Raw genomic sequence first — 17050 nt, forward strand, 5'->3', positions numbered from 1 at the left:
TCTCCTCTGAAGTGTCTAGCATGTATTTATTGACATCAAATTATCCCTTGCCAGTTCTTGTTCATTTATTTTGGTCACTGGCCTTTTGAACATGGTTATATATCCTTATATACTGGATTTTCTTCATTGTGTGCCCTTAGCATATTACTTAACTGCGTTTAGTTTCTTTGCCTGCCCAATGCCTACTGTACTCATTGTGAGGATTACGTGCGTTAACACATGTAAAACACTCCTGATGATATACTCTGCGTTATATAACTTTTATTGGGGGAGGGGGGAATAGTGATCATACTTTTATGTATATTAACTATCATTTATTGAGCAGTGTCAACCATAGTTAGTACTTTAAATTTATCAAATATGATTCTTACAATACTATGAGGTTATTTTAACCTTTTTACAGAAGGAAGCAGATTAGAAAAATAAATTGCCTTGCTAATAAATATGGAAGCTGTTATTAAAATTTATCTTTTTATACCAAAATTCATTTTCTTTCCACTCTGCAACTTGTTACAAGTCATAATAATTATCGTTACCTGTATATGTGTGTTAGCTATTAATAAATTTCTTTTCCATATCACCATAAAGTGGTGAAAAGGCCTCCAAAAGTTTTTAGTCTTCTTCCCCTCTCTTGTAATCTTTGGTCTCCTTCCTGGTCTCTAACTGCTTGGGTAAAGTGCTCTAAGCCTAAACCCATGATCTGTCTTTTCAGATTTCACAGATATGAGTAAAAGTGCCATCCACCAAATATCCATATTAAAATCCAGGGTAAATCTTAAATTTTAAAGAAAGAGAGGAAAAAAAGAGAAAAGAAATGAAAAGAAAAGAGAAACAGCAATAAAAGTAGTAGCCGTTATTATTAGCTTCAGGGGTAAATACCAACCTGAAACATAAATCTCCCCTTTGAGGACTGCAACTACATTGATCAATCTTATGTTCATAGTCAATTCTTTATGGGCATTTTTAAGGGCCGAGTATGGAATGTGGATCAAGTTACAGAAAGATATTCCACAGTGAATTTTCTAAATAAATGTTATAGTATCCTAAACTTTCTAAAGGGAAAGCGCAGGCTGGATAATAAAATTTGAATTAGAAGATTTTGCCTAGGATATTACTGGAGAAGCACGAAAACAAAGAGAATTGTTTTTACATCAAATATTTTTGTTACGTGTATTTTAATGAGCGTTTGATTTGGCTCATAGGGAGTCTGAAAGGTGGTCAAATTAAGGCAGCGACAGGAGATAGTCATTTAATCATTTACTAAATCCAAACGCCGCCTACTGAATCGGCTGCTTTTCCTTCTTTCCTTTCCGCGGTTAACTGCGGGTCACGTGATGGCGTCACGTGACTCGGTCAAAGGCTCTTTTCCTCGGCTTTGGGGGAAAAAAAGCGAACCGTTCTCCAATTAAAACTGTTAACGTGTACTACGCTGTTTCCTTGTCGGATTTTCTTGTTCCCTGCTGCTACTGTAAAAACAAAATGAGTGGTAAGATTTGCTGGCTGTTTACGAACATTATTTTTATTTTAAAGCATAGGAAGTGCTGTATTAAGCTAAAGTGTGTGCGTGCGTGCGTGTGTGTGTGTGTGTGTGTGTGTGTTTCAGAAACTGCCAAACGTATCGCTATAAAAATATTTTAAATTGTTGCCACGTAGTTATAAAAGATAAGACTCTAGAGTTGGACTGATTTTATATTCCACAGAATGTTTCTTTCCAGCGTTTTTATCTTAGTAGGTTTTTCGTTTTCACAACTGAAATCTGAACATTGGCATCAGATTATTTGGAAGCCATTGTGAAAGCTTGCTTATAAAGAGAATGTAGCACATCAGCTCGTTTCATTTTAAGAATTTAAACTCAGAAATATTTGTACATTATTTTAAAAGAACTCAAGTGTTAACGTATGCTAATAAATAGAAGTTTACTTATACTAGATGATATATCCCCTTTAATAAGTCATTGATGGCGCTTTTAAGGAATTGAAGTGAGGGGGCTCTCAAATTTCTTAAGACGATTGGTGAATAAAAATATTTCTTCTTCTGCAAGATTTTGGAATAAGAAATATGCCCTTAAAAATAATCAATAGCTCTATGACTTAGGACAGATTTTGCTCAAATCATGTAGATTATTCAGAAGCTGCTGGGTGTATCTACGTTTATTCAGATATAGCTAAGCAGGTGTGCATTTAAACATTTGCATTTAATGATACAATCTGTAACACTTTTAGCTTCATTGGAATAAAATTCTTCTCACTGCTTTTAATAATTAGATTTTGTAGTTAATCTTTTAGTACTTCCTAAATTAAAAAGTATTATTGTGCTAAGGAGGCAATCACATTTGTATTGAGTATGTAAGGTTTTAGGACTTGGCTACTATAGTCAGGAATAGCAACAGAAATGTAAATATTGTAGTTTGAAACATCAGTATTTGTATTTACTATATTTACACAATGGTAGTTTTATGTAAAGTTCAGTGTTTTTAGATATAAATATAGTACCCCTGAATTGCCTCTTTAAAAGTTAATCATGCACCATTTCTACCTCAGGATAAGGAAATTTACTTGCTAGAATGAATTGATTACTTCCTAGGGAAATTAGTTAATCATTATTCCAGGACTGCAATTAGTAATATATTTACTACTGGTTTATTTTGGGTTGGGTTTGTTTTATTCTGTTTTCAGTATCACACTTAAATATAATTAAAGGCTAAAATAGAATTTCATATTACTAAATTATAAACTATTTGACAGCTTTCAAAATAAAATATTGTTTGAATTATAACCAAATAGTATTTACATATTGATGTTTTTAGTAAAAGAAGGGCAACACAAAGTAGTTATGTAGTTTTACAGGTTTAAATTTAATCAGAAGTAACTTTTTTACTCTGATGCTAAGAAGAAAACAAAACACTATACTAATGACTTGATACAAGGATTAAATTTGACAACATGTGAAAGGAATCACAGTCCATGGCATATATACAGTAGTAGAAACTCAATAAATGTTAAATTCCTTTATTAAGATTACAAACAAGATTTTCAAGGAATTCTCTTTCTGGTTGCCAGCTAAATTTCACGTATTGATTAATAATATCTGTCTAAGCCAACTCTCAGGATTCAGAAGTAAACCAGCATTAGTTTAAAACTGTTCTCATTTTCTCTTGAGTCCAGCATATAGAAGTTAAAAGGTGAGTTTTAGATGAAGCCTTTCTTGCCTAGAATTATAAAACACCTCACAAATTTTATTTAGTAATTCAATAATTAATGTCTTAAATTTCAGAAAAATTTGTTTTTCCTTTCTTTTTCATGAACATAAAGATAATGAGGCTTAACTTTTCTTAGAAGCATTAGAAGCATCATAGCATGCTTAAGTCTCAAATTACATTAGTTACCAGTAATGTATAATATTTTATTTTAATATTTCCTGAATATGTAATTGAACTATATCCTTAGAAATGAAACAGCCTGGTTTTCTATCCTAATTTTACCATTTAGGTAAGCTTAACCTCTCTGCCTTAATTTACATTTTACACATCAGGAAAATGAGAGTAATAATATTTTCCTAATAGAATAAGTATGAAGAGAAAAAAAATACATAAAAGGCCTGGCACACAGTAAGTTAGTATTAGCTATGTAAAATTAGATATTGTAAGATAATATTCTGAACAACTCCATGTATTTAGTGGACTAGTTTTGAATGGAAAGAGTATTTTATTGAAAAGTTATTTTTATAATCATCTATTTCATAGCATAATTTGGTAGTCTGCCCCCCACACATACATACACATGCACTCCATACTTCCTCTTAACTACTTGAGTGTTTTCCCTATTGTCTTCCTTCCTTACCCCTTCTCTTCCCTTCTCCTATTCCTTTTCTTTACTCTCCCCTTCTCTCCTTCCCTTCCAGCCCCTCTGAATTCTCTCCTGTCCTCTGCCTTACCCTCCCTATTCTCCCTGCTTCTCTTCCTTTGCCCCTCCCTTCCTCTCTTCCTTTTTGCCTTTATCTTGTCCCCTGCCCTCCCTTCTCACCTCTCTCCCCTTTTTCCTTTCCACTGTTTAGTATTTCCTTTCCTGGATCCCCTTTTTTCCTACATTCTCCTTTCAGTTTCCCTATCTCTCACCTCCCTTTTCCTACTCGCACTACCACTTTGTTGTTTGATCCTTACCCCTTCTCCTTCCTCAGAAAGAGGAATGTACCTATCTATGGAATTGCTGGCAACCTCCATGCTTTTTATTTTGTTTTTCTGAGTTATGTGTAATGTTACCCGTGAAATTTCTTTTCTGCCCTATAATTAAGTTTTTTCTCTTTTATTTCTTTTATAACTGAGATCCATTATATGTACTGCAGGTTGGAATTCTACATATAAAAGGAACTCTTTCCCCATTATGTTCTTCATCAGACTCTTGGGTACTTCTCTTTCCTTAGAAATGAGTAAGGCCCTTTGAGAGTTTCATTTCAAGTTATTAAAACCATTGGGTGACAGGACAGTGCAGTCTAAAGTTACCAGGAAAAGGGATCTGAAGGTGGGATTTTCTTTTTAAGTTAAATAAAGCAAGTAACATTTTAGTTCCTAGAAAGAATAAAGCACACCTTCCAAAGTGCCTGTTTTATCTAAGAAAGGTTAAGAGAAAAGGTAAACAAGATACAATATTTATAAAAGTTGTTTGGAAAAGATATGCTATAAAAATGAAAGGAAAACATAGAATAAAATAAGCTGATTTTTCTCTTCTTTTTTTTTTTTTTAAAAGAACTTTTCAGTGTAAGAAACAAAAACCTTTTTCTGAGACTAAAAATACATGTATGGTGTTTTTATTTGTTCTCAGGCCCCCCACAGACATGGCTTACACATTACATATGAGGCTTATTTAACTAACAAAGCAAGTTCCAAATTCCTAACTATTCTTCCTTTTATTGTTTTTTCCTCATGCGTTTTTTTTTTTATTTTTTTCCTATTACTTTTCAAAATTTTGCCTTTTTTTATCTTTCATTTGTTTTATATGCAAAGTTTGGTTTTATTTTCTTCGAGGTCAGTATTTCTAAATTTGCACAATAATAAGAGTCACCTGGGATATTTATAAAATAAATATGCTGATTCAAGACTCCTGTTTACTATAAGCATACTAAATAAAAATCTCAAGGAGAGCCTGGAAGTCTGTATTTTTACAAGTTTCTCTGGTGACTATTTTGATCACCAGGCAAGTTTGAAAAACACAGCTGCAGGTAAAGCAGTCAGTGCACTTTATAAGATAGAGTTTCATATTTTATAACACATGAATCATCTGAGTTTCTTTTTATAGTTATATAGACCCTATTAGTTTGAGTGTTTAGATAGGTGTAATTCATATTGTTTTCAGCTTAAGCTGTCTAAGTAATCCTGGATTAATACATCATCTCTGTGGCCCATTCAGGTCCTGCTCAGGTTCCAATGATGTCTCCAAATGGTTCTGTGCCTCCTATTTACGTGCCTCCTGGGTATGCCCCACAGGTATGTTTTTATGTTATTTTTCTTTTAATACCTATATAATAGAGATCATAATGTTACTTTAATTCCCAGTACAGTGTATCTTTGGTAAATTTGTTTCAAATACTTTAGTACATTTGGTGTATTTATAAAGGAGAAAAAAATTAAATTGGTAGCACTTATCATTTGGTTTTTCTTTGGGTGTTGAATTATAATAGAGAATAAATTCTAGAGTTTTGTCCCCTCAATATGTGAATAATGTAAGTACTATAAATGTTAAAGGGTACCTACACTAACATTTTGTAAGTGAATTATTTGCTTAGAAGTAACCCAAGATATGCTTCCAACCTTATTCATACAGTGGCTCACAGTTAACCCATAATAACTATATGGCATATTGTAGTAAATCGAAGAGAATTGAGACCTGTAAACCTGCAACTCTAAGGACAAAGGGGATCAATATTATCACACACCTGTAAGGCTTCCCTCACACCTGTTGGAAATTTCTCACTTAAAGAATAAAGTATAACCAACTAACTTATTCAGGCAAACTGAATTAAACTATAATATACTGCAGGTGTTCGGTATATTCTGCTATTAAGATTCTGTGTAATTTATACTCATTCCTAAAATCTTTTTGGAAGTACAAAGTTTCTTTTCCTAGCAATGAATTTATACTTGAAATTTTCTTCAGGCCTTCTTATTTCCTTCCTAATCATGCCAGAATATTGGTTGGCTATTGTAAGTGGATTCATTGCCTACTCTAAGAAGTCCACCACTATATGAATGGCAGCAAAAAAAAAAAAAAAAAAAGACCATGCTTGTGGGGAGAATAAAAAGAGTGTGAAAATTAGAGTCAGAAAAGCTAGATCCATATCTTCTCTTAAAACCTGGCTAGCTGCATGCCCTTGGACATATCAACTTCCTTGAATCTCATTGTCTTCATGTAAGATGAGATGATAGCATATTTGAAAGTACTTTGTAAGCTTTTCAGAAAAATATTCTGCTGTTTCTACACTGACACTGTTTAACACACTGACTCCTTAATTTATTGTGGTGTCCATTCTGCCTATTAACTAAATCTGCTTTGCTGGGTACCAACCTCAGAGGCATATTTTTCTATCTTAATCTTCTTTGACCTCTATTTGACACCATTGATCTGGGTTACTCCAGATTTTCTTGACATAATGCTATTCTGATTCTTTCAAGCAACTTCTCTGGTTGTTTCTTTGCAGAACTTTCTCCACTTATATAAGACTAGTCCTGTTTCAACAAACGTATTGAATGACGCTGTGTGCCAAGTTATGTATTAAGTACTAGTGACAGAAAGATGATTATGACAAATTATTTTGGTATAATTATAAGGTATCCTGCTGTTTTCTCAGCTAACAGTACTTTTTGTTTTTATGGCAAATTGTTGCCCTTCTCATTTATGACCTCCTAGAAGTAGCTTTCCTTCCTTGAACCTTTCCAAGGTGCCTGTGCTTTTGGTTTTCATGGCACATTGTGATCCCTCTTTCAGTGAATGAATCACACTGTTTAATTAATAAATTATCTTTTCTAAGAAGATTATGAATTATTACAGTTCCCCTATTCAACAGTAAAATATATTGAGTGCTCACATATGCCAGGCACTCTGCTAGGTGCTTAGGATATATCCATGAATAAAAGAGGCAAAGACTTATGTCCCTCTGTAGTTTACATTCTTGTGAGGAGAAACAAGCAACAAGCATAATAAATGGATAAATCTTATAATGTATTAGGTGGTGAGTGATGTGGGAAGGAAAAGAAAAATAGAATTGATTACATTTTAAAAATAGGGTGGTCAGACTAGATCTCATTGGAAAGGTAACATTTGAACCCAATCTTGAAGGGCAGATTTAAGCCGGTCATGCATTTATTTGGGAAAGAGGATTCTGGGAACAGGGACAGCAAGGAGGCTGCAGTGGCTATACTGAGTCCTCAAAGCATAAAATGGTAAGTAATAAGGTCAGAGAGGTAACAGGACCAGATAATAAGCAATTTTACTCATCTTTATTTCCTCAGTGCTGACCACAGTGCTTGTTATATAGAAGTTCAATAAATACTTATAAATTAATCAAATAATCATCCAAGGTGAGAGGTTCTATATCTTTAGTCTAAGAGCCACTAAAATAATCTTCCCATATTACTTTGAACTTTTCACATGTTATCATAAAGACCTTTTAGTTGGCTTGTTCACTCAAGGAAGTCTAGAATTCTTGACATATAAAGCCTTACACAGTTCTGCCCTACCCTTCACCTGATATGCCTAATCACATCCCTTTTTGCAGCCAAACATGATTACTCACATACTCACTTGATGTTTTCCTTCTCCATGGTTTTGTTAATGCTGTTACCTGGGGCATGTTATTTATTCCCTCATAGACATTGTAGTCCTGGTAATTTTTTGTTATAGGGGTTTGTCTTCTGTGTTATAGAGTAACTAGAGGCCCCATGCACGAAATTCATGCATGTGGGAGCGGGGGGGGGGGGGGGTCCATGCACGAAATTCATGCATAGGGAGGCTCGCAGTAGGATTGGGCCTAAATGGGCAGTCAGACATCCCTCTCATAATCCAGGACTGCTGGCTCCCAACTGCTCGCCTGCCTACCTTCCTGATTGCCCCTAACTGCCCTCCCCTTCAGGCATGGTCATCCTTAACTGCCCTCCCCTGCAGGCATGGTCATCCCTACCTTCCCTCCCCTGCAGGCCTCATCCCCCCAACTGCTCTCCCCTGCAGGCCTGGTCCCCCCTCAACTGCCCTTCCCTGAAGGCCAGGTCACCACCACCCCCAACTTCCTTCCTCTGTTGGCCTGGTCACCCCTAGCTGTCCTCTCCTGTTGGCCTGACTGCCCACAACTGCCCTCCCTTGTAGGCTTGGTCCCTCCCAGTGCCCTCCCCTGCTGGCCATCTTGTGGCAGCCATCTTGTGTCCACATGGGGGCAGCCATCTTGTCTGTTGGAGTAATGGTCAATTTGCATATTACTATTTTATTAGATAGGATAGAGGTCTGGTGCACGGTTGGAGGCCGGCTGGTTTGCCCTAAAAGACGTCCCAGATCAGGGTGGGAGTTCTCTTGGGGCATGGGGCGGCCTGGGTGAGGGGCCTGTGGTGGTTTGCAGATGGGTCACGCCCCCAGGCGACCCAAGCGGAGGCCCTGGTATCTGGGATTTACTTACCTTCTACAATTGAAACTTTGTAGCCTTGAGTAGAGGCCAGGGCAGGAAAAAAGCTTGGCTTCTTCCATTGCCAGGGGCAACCCAAGCCTCCGGCTGGCTCCAGTTCCGTGGCTGTTGCCATTTTTGTTGGGATTTATTTATCTTCTATTATTGAAACTTTGTAGCCTTGAGCGGAGGCCAGGATGGACAGAAAGCTTGGCTTCTTCCCAAGCCTCCTGCTCTCTCCAGCTCTGTAGCTTCTGCCATATTTGTTGAGTTAGTTTGCATTCTTGCTTCTGATTGGCTGGTGGGTGTAGCTTGTGGGGGTAGTGGAGGTACAATCAATTTGCATCTTTCTCTTTTATTAGATAGGATTAGTATCATCCCTGGCCTTTGGCCTGTACCCAATAAGATGACAGTAGTACCTCTAGCCCGAAATTGTGACAACCAAAAATATCTCCAGATCCTGCCAAATATCTGTGGGGCAAAATCACCTCTGGCCAGGAACCACTGGCTTTTATCATTTTTACCCCTAAGATTCTGTAGTGGTTCCCTATTTTGCTGAGAGTAAATGCTGAAATCCAAGTCCTTAATAGCTAAAACAGCCCTACCTGACCTGGGTAACTAACTCTTACTCCCTAATCTCTTTGACCGTATATGCTTCTGTCCTTCGTTTTCCTCCTTTATGCTGATCCAATCACTTCTACGGTACTTTAGGGTCTTTGTTTTAACTCACCCCTCTACCCAGAACACTCTTCCAGATTTCTGCATAGCTAATTCCTTCAGTTTCTTCAAGTCTGTTCTCAAATTTCATTTTGCCAATAAGGCCTATTCTGATCACTATTTTATATTATGACTTGTCCCCTTCTAATTCACCCTTTTTTTTTTTTTTTTAAACTTTAGGTTCTTTTTTTTTTTTTTTTAATATATTTTATTGGTTTTTTACAGAGAGGGATAGAGAGTTAGAAACATCGATGAAAGAGAATCATTGATCAGCTGCCTCTTGCACATCCCCTACTGGGGATGTGCCCACAACCAAGGTACATGCCCTTGACCGGAATCGAACCCGGTACCTTTCAGTCCTCAGGCCGACGCTCTATCCATTGAGCCAAACCGGTTTCGGCCATAATTCACCCTTTTTAAAATGTTTTTATTGATTTCAGAGAGGAAGGGAGAGGGAGAGAGAACATCAGTGTTGAGAAAGAATCATCTATCTGCTGCCTCCTGCACACCCCACACTGGGGATCAAGCCTGAAACCCGGGCATGTGGGGCAGGAATTGAACCATGACCTCCTGGTTCATGAGACTCAACTGAACTACAACAGCCAGGCTAATTCATCCTTTTTATTCCATAGTATTTATCACTTTGCTAAATAATTTACTTTCATTGTTTTCTTTGTTTGCCCTTGTGTGTATGAGCCCCCAGTCTTAACGTTTTTTCTCTCCTAAATTATCAATGTTTTGTTTTATTCATAAATAAATATGTTTTATAAATGAGTAGAGGAGGTAAAGTTAGAAGTAGATTTGAAAGAATATATGAGATAGATCCAAGTTTTATATTAAGGAAAAGCAAAGTGAAGAAGAAAGATACAGAAATGTATATATAAAGATAGGTTTTTAAGTATACCAGCTTGGCTAGAGTTAAAGGTTCAGGATTTGGTGTAGAAGAAAGACACAGCTAGGAAGATGGGTTATAGAGCCAAGTTGAATGCCAGGTCAAAGGATATGGACTTTAATCCTATCAGAAATGGGGTCATTTGAGATTTGTGAGTTGGAGAGTTGATAAAGGTAATAGTAACAGACCCTGTGGTTTGGCCACTTAAATTTATTCTAAACTTCTTCTAATGCCCCTTTCTGTAAGTGAGAGGCTAAGAAGCTATGAACAGTTTCCAGATTCTCTTCAGCTAGGGCTTCAGATATGATTTTGTGTCCAGATATATACACTGTCTGAGATAGAATCCAAAACTGAGTTAATTAGGGAGAAAGATGTGATATTGAGGCATCCATTTTGCTGGAAGCAAGGCATTCCAATTCTAGAACTAACATATTTTTTTAAAACACAGTGAATTCATCACCAGGGGAGGGTAATTTAATGGACTATTTAATAAGAACTATCTTCTTTCTAAAGCAGTAATTTATTTTTTTCTTTAGGCTTATTTATACCCCAAATAAGTGTGTTTTCTAACCTATCTACCAAGAACATAATATATGTTTACATGTAAAACTGGCTATTTTTAAGCATAATAAAATTCGTTTTTCCTGAAAAATATCTGAATTTTCCTTTGAGATAGCACTTAACATTTTAATTCTTTTCTGTTTCCTTAGGAAAGGTATTATTAGCCATTTTTTATACCTCGGTAGTAATCAATTAAGTCTAAAGAGAGTAAAGACCCTATTTTAATAGAGGGATTCCAATTTTTGAGATAACGTGCTATATCTTTTTGGGGTTTCCTATATGTCCTTGCTGCTTCCATGAGGTTCGAAGGGAAAATATCCATCATTTAAATCCTTTCCCACAATTCTGTTTATCTCATAATAGATTTATTTTAACAGCTAGAGTATACACTATTTGGTTCATGTATCACTCATCTCTTCTTCAGCTTCCAATTATTTATGTACCTAATTAATGTACACCAATGTGAATTGCATCATCATTCTAACTCAATACCTTTTTTCCTTTTCTTTTTTTTTTAATATATCTTATTGATTTTGTACAGAGAGGAAGGGAGAGAGATAGAGAGTTAGAATCATTGATGAGAGAGAGTCATCGATCAGCTGCCTCTTGCACTCCCCCCTACTGGGGATATGCCCGCAACCAAGGTACATGCCCTTGACCGGAATCGAACCCGGGACCTTTCAGTCCCCAACCCGATGCTCTATCCATTGAGCCAAATCGGTTTCGGCCCTTTTTTTCTTTATAATGAAGGAAGTTGAGTTTCAGGGAAATTGTCTTCTAAACAAAATAAATTAGTATTGTTTCCAGGATTTTAAAAAAAAAAAAAAAAAGTCCTTTTCCACATTGTGGCCCCTATTTTAAAATGTGTAATTTCTAAGACTTTAAACCCACAAATATTTTTTCTTAAGTAGGTGTTATATTAGATTTTGTCTCCCTTACAATGATCTTCCTTTAACTGTTAAAATTGTACCAGTCATGGTCATAAGAATTTTGTACCTGAATTCAATATATGTTGGAGCTTTAGTAGTCTGGATCCAGCTTTTTACCTATTTCTATTTCACAATGTCTTGTTTTCCCTCAGCTCCCACCCATAATACAGTAAAATAATTTCTAACCCTATTGTGTCCAAACCAAAACTCCCCTTGAGTCTCCCTTCATTTTTACCACATCACTAGATGCACATAACACATTGGATAAATATCTAATATCATAGCTCATTGTTTATATTATTATTATTTTTCTAACCTCATTAATGTTCTAAGATTTATATTGCATTATATAACAAAAACTACTTCATTGTTCAATGCCAATTCACATATACTTAATTTATTTAATAAAGTCTTTTCAAATTGATTCTGTAGTATTTTTTAAATTAACATTTAATGGTATAAAAATTCTTACTCTAACATATTTCAAAAGAATTGCTTACAGTTTATGGAAGAAACTTTTAATCTAATGTTGATTTTATAGGTTATTGAAGACAACGGTGTTCGAAGAGTTGTTGTGGTTCCTCAAGCGCCAGAGTTTCATCCTGGTGGCCACACAGTCATACATCGTTCTCCTCATCCTCCTCTGCCAGGCTTCATTCCTGTCCCAACCATGATTCCCCCTCCACCACGCCATATGTACTCACCAGTGACTGGAGCTGGAGACATGGCAACACAGTATATGCCACAGTATCAATCTTCACAAGTATATGGAGATGTAGGTAAGACATCTAAAAATATTCTTGTTTTATGAAGTTGGCTATTCTCTGCTTGATATAATAGGTGCTATTATCATATTATATAGAAGAAACAAAAATGATAACAGTATCACAATCATTTTCTGTTATCTAAGCACTAGGCTAAGTATTTCATACTCGTGCTCATCCTGCAAGGCAGATGAGTAAACAGAAAATCAAAGAGGGGAAGTAACATATGTCATGTAGCAACATTTAGTGGGGACACATTCAAACAAGAGGTCCTCTCCTCTGTTAGGCTGACTAGGCTCTTTAAAAAATTGCACCCAGGAATAATCACCACATTGTTAAATCCTGAAGGCTGTCCTGCCACTAACCCAAGTTCTGTTGAGAGATTGAGGGGGAAAAAACAGTATACATAACCTCTGCCCTTAGGGAATTGATAAATTGTTGGGAAATACGGACAACACTACACACAAAATAGTTTCCTCTTTTTTCCCTGTGGGTTGAAATACCATCTGTATACTGAGAACTCTCAAATTTGTATCTTCACTAAAACCTCTTCTCTGAGCCACAGACTTATATTTCTAACTGGCTTCTTGACAACTCCACTTAAATGTCTCATACATCTCAGTTACTACACCATTTCTAAACATAAAATATAAATCTAATCATGGAACCTGCTTTTCTCTATCTTTATCTCAATGTATAGTACCACTGTCCATTTAATTTGCTCAAGTGAAAACCAGTTGGTAAAATTTGATTCCTCCACATCATTTGGAATTAGTCTTATTTTTAGAAATTTCCCAGATCTATCTACTTTTTCTTAACTGCTACTCAGATCTAATCCACCATCACCTCTTGTCAGGACAAGTGCAACATCATGCTCCCAGTTGGCTTTCTGCTGTCATTCTTGCCTCCAGCCATTCAGGAGCGGCCAGAATAATCATTTCAAAATATAAATCAGACTATTCTATTTTAGTAACTTCCCTTTGCATTTAAAATAAAGTCCTAAACCGTTCCTCAGGCTAAGATTTCTCCACCTTAGTATTCTGATGTTTTGGATGGATAAGTGTTCGTTGTGGAGAACAGGACCTGGCTTTGCTGTAGTATGTTTAGCAGAATCTGCCTTCTACCCACTAGATACCAGTAGTAGTCTATCTACTACAACTCTCCCTCACCTTAACCAGTTGTGACAACCAAAAATATCTCCAGACATTGCCAAATGACCCTTAGGAGCCAAAATTGGCTCTAATTGCAACCACTGCCCTGGACAAAGCTCTGTCCTATGGCTTCTGATTGCCATTGCCCTCTTGTCCCCCCACCCCCTTCAGTTTTTCAGAACCTCCAAGCTCTTTCTTGCCTCAGAGCCTCTGCACATGGTTTTCTCTCCACCAGGAATGCTCTTCCTCCTTTTCCTTGGAAAGCTCTTTTTTTTTTTTCTTTAGGTTTCATCTTTCAGAGAAACCATGTATGACCTTGCACTGAATCAGTCTCTAGCACTGAAATCTGTTTGTTTCTTTCATAAAACTGAGCACAGTTTGAATTTTGTATGATTTTCTCCCTTACTTGACTGTAAATCCCCTAAAAATTGAATCTGCTTTTTTCATCACTGTTTCTCTTGCCGTTAGTTAACAGAACCTGTTATTTATGCTTAATAAATTTGAAGGAGATATAACTCTAAATACAAAATTTAAAATATGCAATACTTCCCTAATCAGTTTGGCTCAGTGGATAGAGCATTGGCCTGTGGACTGAAAGATCCCAGGTTCGATTCTGGTCAAGGGCATGTAGCTTGGTTGCGGGCACATCCCCAGTAGGAGGTGTGCAGGAGGCAGCTGATTGATGTTTCTCTCTCATCGGTGTTTCTAACTCTATCCCTCTCCCTTCCTCTCTGTAAAATAAGCAATAAAATATATTTTAAAAATAAATAAAATAAAATATGCAATACTGCCTCAAGTAGTAGATACAATCTATTTTTCAAACTTATTTTTATTGCCCAATTAATGCATATTGATTCTGTAAGTCTGGGTTGGGTTTCTACATTTCTAGCAAACTCCCTGGTGAAACTCTAATGAACGTGCTTTTGAGTAGCGAGAGTTTTTTGTTTTAATGATTTTTAGAGAGCAGAAGAGGGGGAAGAGAGAGAGACATCCACATGAGAGGGAAACATCTATCGTTTGCATCCGCATGCTCTCCGACCAGGGATAGGACCTGCAATTTGGGCATTTGCCCTAACTGGGGATTGAACCCACCACCTTTTAATGTACATGATGCTCCAACCACCTGGACCCCACTGTCCAGGGCTTGAGTTGCAGCAGTTTATATTACAAACCAGTCTCTTCTATTTTCTTACTGTTAATTTTGACTTAGTTTTTTTAAATGTGTTTGAGAAAATTAAAGAAAAATTACGTTACAGTTACTATTATTTTGCATTGTTAAAAACCATTCTTATTCAAAGGAGGTATACATTAAATTACATAAATATGATTCACAGTGATGTGAAGGAAAGTGAAGCATACAAACCCATGAAGAGTACAAATCTTAAAAACTAGCTACCTGGTGGTGGAAGACAAGAACCTTATTGTATGTGAAGTTATAAGCCAAGGAATTTACCACTGTATCCTAATAACAGACAATTTATTTTATAACCAGTACCTATTTCCATGATCCTTTTCCATATTTTGTATAGATCCCAAAGTGGTACTTAATCCAACATTTCACTGTTAGCTACCGTTATTCAGCCTGAACTTTGCTAGACACTGTGCTGAGACATGTATTATATCACTTAAAACTCAATAAAATTCTGCAAAATAACAGATGAAGAAACTGAGACTCAATAATGTTAAATAATTTTTGCATGGCCTCTGCTAGTTCATTGCTGAAGATTTTAACCCTATATTTTTTTATAATAAAGTTCCTGCTCTTTCTACTGCATATTCTTTGTAATCCCCTCCCCCCCACCATGGTTGCTTTATATTGAGGGATAAAATATAAAAGCATTTGGATAACTACATTTTAAAAGTATTACTAATTACAGTTTCTGTGTTTTTTCTTCTTTTTTAAATATTTTTATTGATTGCAGAGAGGAAGGGAGAGGGAGGGAGAGAGATAGAAACATCATCAATGAGAGAGAATCATGGATTGGTGCCCCCTGCCCGCCCCCTACCCTTTCCCCCCCCCACTGAGGATCAAGCCTGTGACCCAGGCAAGTGCCCTTGGCTGGAATTGAACCCGGGACCCTTCGGTCCATAGGCCAACGCTCTATCCACAGAACCACATCGGCCAGGGCTGTTTTTTCTTCTTTTATTAAGATATGATTTATGTAAAAAATTTACCACTTTAAAGTGTACAATTCAGTGGTTTTTAGTATATTCACTATATATCATATTCACTACTGCTATCTAATTCCGGAACATTTCTATCATCCCAAAAAGAAACTCTGTGTCTATTCACAGTCAGTTCCATTTTCCTTTACCCTATCTTCTAATCTATTTTCTATCTCTATGGATTTTCCTATTCTAGATATTTCCTATAAGTGTACATACAATATGTATAGTTGATATAAATATTTATACAGTGTATAGCCTTTTGTGTGTAGCTTTCTTAACATATATTTTTCAAGGTTGTAGCATACTAATATTGCTATATTCCTTTGTATTTTAAAAAATACTCCATTATGTGAATATAATTTTATTTCCCCATTTATTAGTTGATGGACATTTGTATTATTTTCACTTTTTGTTTATTATGAATATTAATGCTGTGACATTTGTATTCAGTTTTTGTGTAGACACGCGTTTTTATTCTGGGTATATAAGAGTGGAATTGCTGGCTTATATGGTAATTCTATATTTAACTTTATGGGTAACTACAAAATTGTTTGCCCTATTTTACATTCCTTCCACTCTTTCTAAAAATCAATGGAAAAAATATTCTCTGGTAAGGATTAATAGAACAGAAAAACGAATATTGTATTAAATTTGTTAAAGCATTGATAAATTAAAACTTGACTGATATTTTTGTGACTTTGTTTTAAAATGTTATTTTTACAGATTTTAAATTTAAAATAAAAATAAGCTGAGAACACTTGCTTTAACAGTATTGAGTATATTAACTTTATTATTGTATGACTTTTATTTGAATGAATACATTTTTTAAAATCATAACCTTAAATTTACAATATTCAAAGATTCTATTAGTAAATGAGCCACTCATTTCTTTTCGCTGACTCCGAAAACTTTATTTTTTAGTGATGATTTGCTTTTTTCAATCATCAGGGAATTTAAGTTGAGGCAGGTGGTGATTTTCTTTTTACCTATTTTATATGTTTGAAGTTAAAAGAGATGCTAAAAGCCGAGACCGGTTTGGCTCAATGGATAGAGCGTCGGATAGAGCGTCGGCTTGGGGACTGAAGGGTCCCGGGTTCGATTCCGGTCAAGGGCATGTACCTTGGTTGCGGGCATATCCCCAGTAGGGGGTGTGCAAGAGGCAGCTGATCGATGACTCTCTCTCATCGATGTTTCTAACTCTCTATCTCTCTCCCTTCCTCTCTGTAC

The 17050-nt window shown here is 36.1% G+C and overlaps 1 protein-coding gene across 5 annotated transcripts in view; it reads left to right on the forward strand.

The window, feature by feature from the left end:
• FNDC3A (fibronectin type III domain containing 3A) overlaps positions 1-17050 on the forward strand; it is a 154218-nt gene that overhangs the window by 70825 nt on the left and 66343 nt on the right. For 4 of the 5 annotated variants that reach the window (XM_084879319.1, XM_084879320.1, XM_084879317.1 and 1 more), the window contains exons 4-5: positions 5403-5479; positions 12281-12518. In XM_084879319.1, the coding sequence (XP_084735445.1) occupies positions 5403-5479; positions 12281-12518 (315 nt within the window). Of the gene's footprint in view, positions 1-1352; positions 1487-5402; positions 5480-12280; positions 12519-17050 lie in introns of those variants that run through there. The other variant, XM_084879321.1, reaches the window with a different exon arrangement.

Source organism: Pipistrellus hanaki (assembly GCF_964339955.1).
Source record: "Pipistrellus hanaki genome assembly, chromosome: 3".
Lineage (NCBI taxonomy): Eukaryota > Metazoa > Chordata > Mammalia > Chiroptera > Vespertilionidae > Pipistrellus > Pipistrellus hanaki.